The 629-nt window shown below is 40.2% G+C and overlaps 1 protein-coding gene across 1 annotated transcript in view; it reads left to right on the plus strand.

Moving 5' to 3' along the window:
• Positions 1-304: 304 nt before the first annotated feature.
• LOC103514145 overlaps positions 305-629 on the plus strand; it is a 6,526-nt gene continuing 6,201 nt past the window's right edge. Inside the window, exon 1 of the mRNA XM_008479012.1 lies at positions 305-535. Coding sequence (XP_008477234.1) covers positions 407-535 — 129 coding nt within the window. The 5' untranslated portion in view covers positions 305-406. The remainder of the gene's footprint in view (positions 536-629) is intronic.

The raw sequence follows: 629 nt of genomic DNA on the forward strand, positions 1-629 counted from the left end.
AAATCCTTAAAAAAAGTCCAATACCTATATTGGAATAACATATTGAATTCCATGTTTTCAGGTGTGCTACTTTCAAAAAAATGGATATTTTGGCGATTTAGGATTCTTCAAGCCAAACACAAGCCGCTTTCCTTACAATCCTAAAACAATAGCTCCACATTACGCGATTTAATTTCTAACATAGAACATTGGTCGAGATAGCCTAGGAGAAATTTCGAGCGGTAGTGGGGGGACAATTTCTCGGGCTAACAAAACTCAAAACCAATTGATAAAAGCATTCATTATCTTTCTCATCAATCAACAGTGAACATCGATTCAAATCAATCACTCAAACAATTAGTTATATTTTAGTCAACTACTTTAGTTTAATTCGAAGTTAACTCGTTTTCGTTAACTTCTTTTCGCCATGTTTCGTTACGTTGTGCTGAGTCTCAGTTTGTTCGGGTTTGTGTTCGGAAATCCGCTGATTTCGGGGGCCTACGCCGGGAAAAGTTCCCTCCAGAGTTCTAACTTCTGGAAGAACACCCCCATGGACATACAAGGTGAGCTCGATACCAGAGTGTGCAGGCTCGTATAGAACTAGACGAGCCCTTGAATCGGCTGAATCACTCGTACCCTGACCGGCCAAT

Source organism: Diaphorina citri, unplaced genomic scaffold, assembly GCF_000475195.1.
Source record: "Diaphorina citri unplaced genomic scaffold, Diaci psyllid genome assembly version 1.1 scaffold1090, whole genome shotgun sequence".
Classification (NCBI taxonomy): domain Eukaryota; kingdom Metazoa; phylum Arthropoda; class Insecta; order Hemiptera; family Psyllidae; genus Diaphorina; species Diaphorina citri.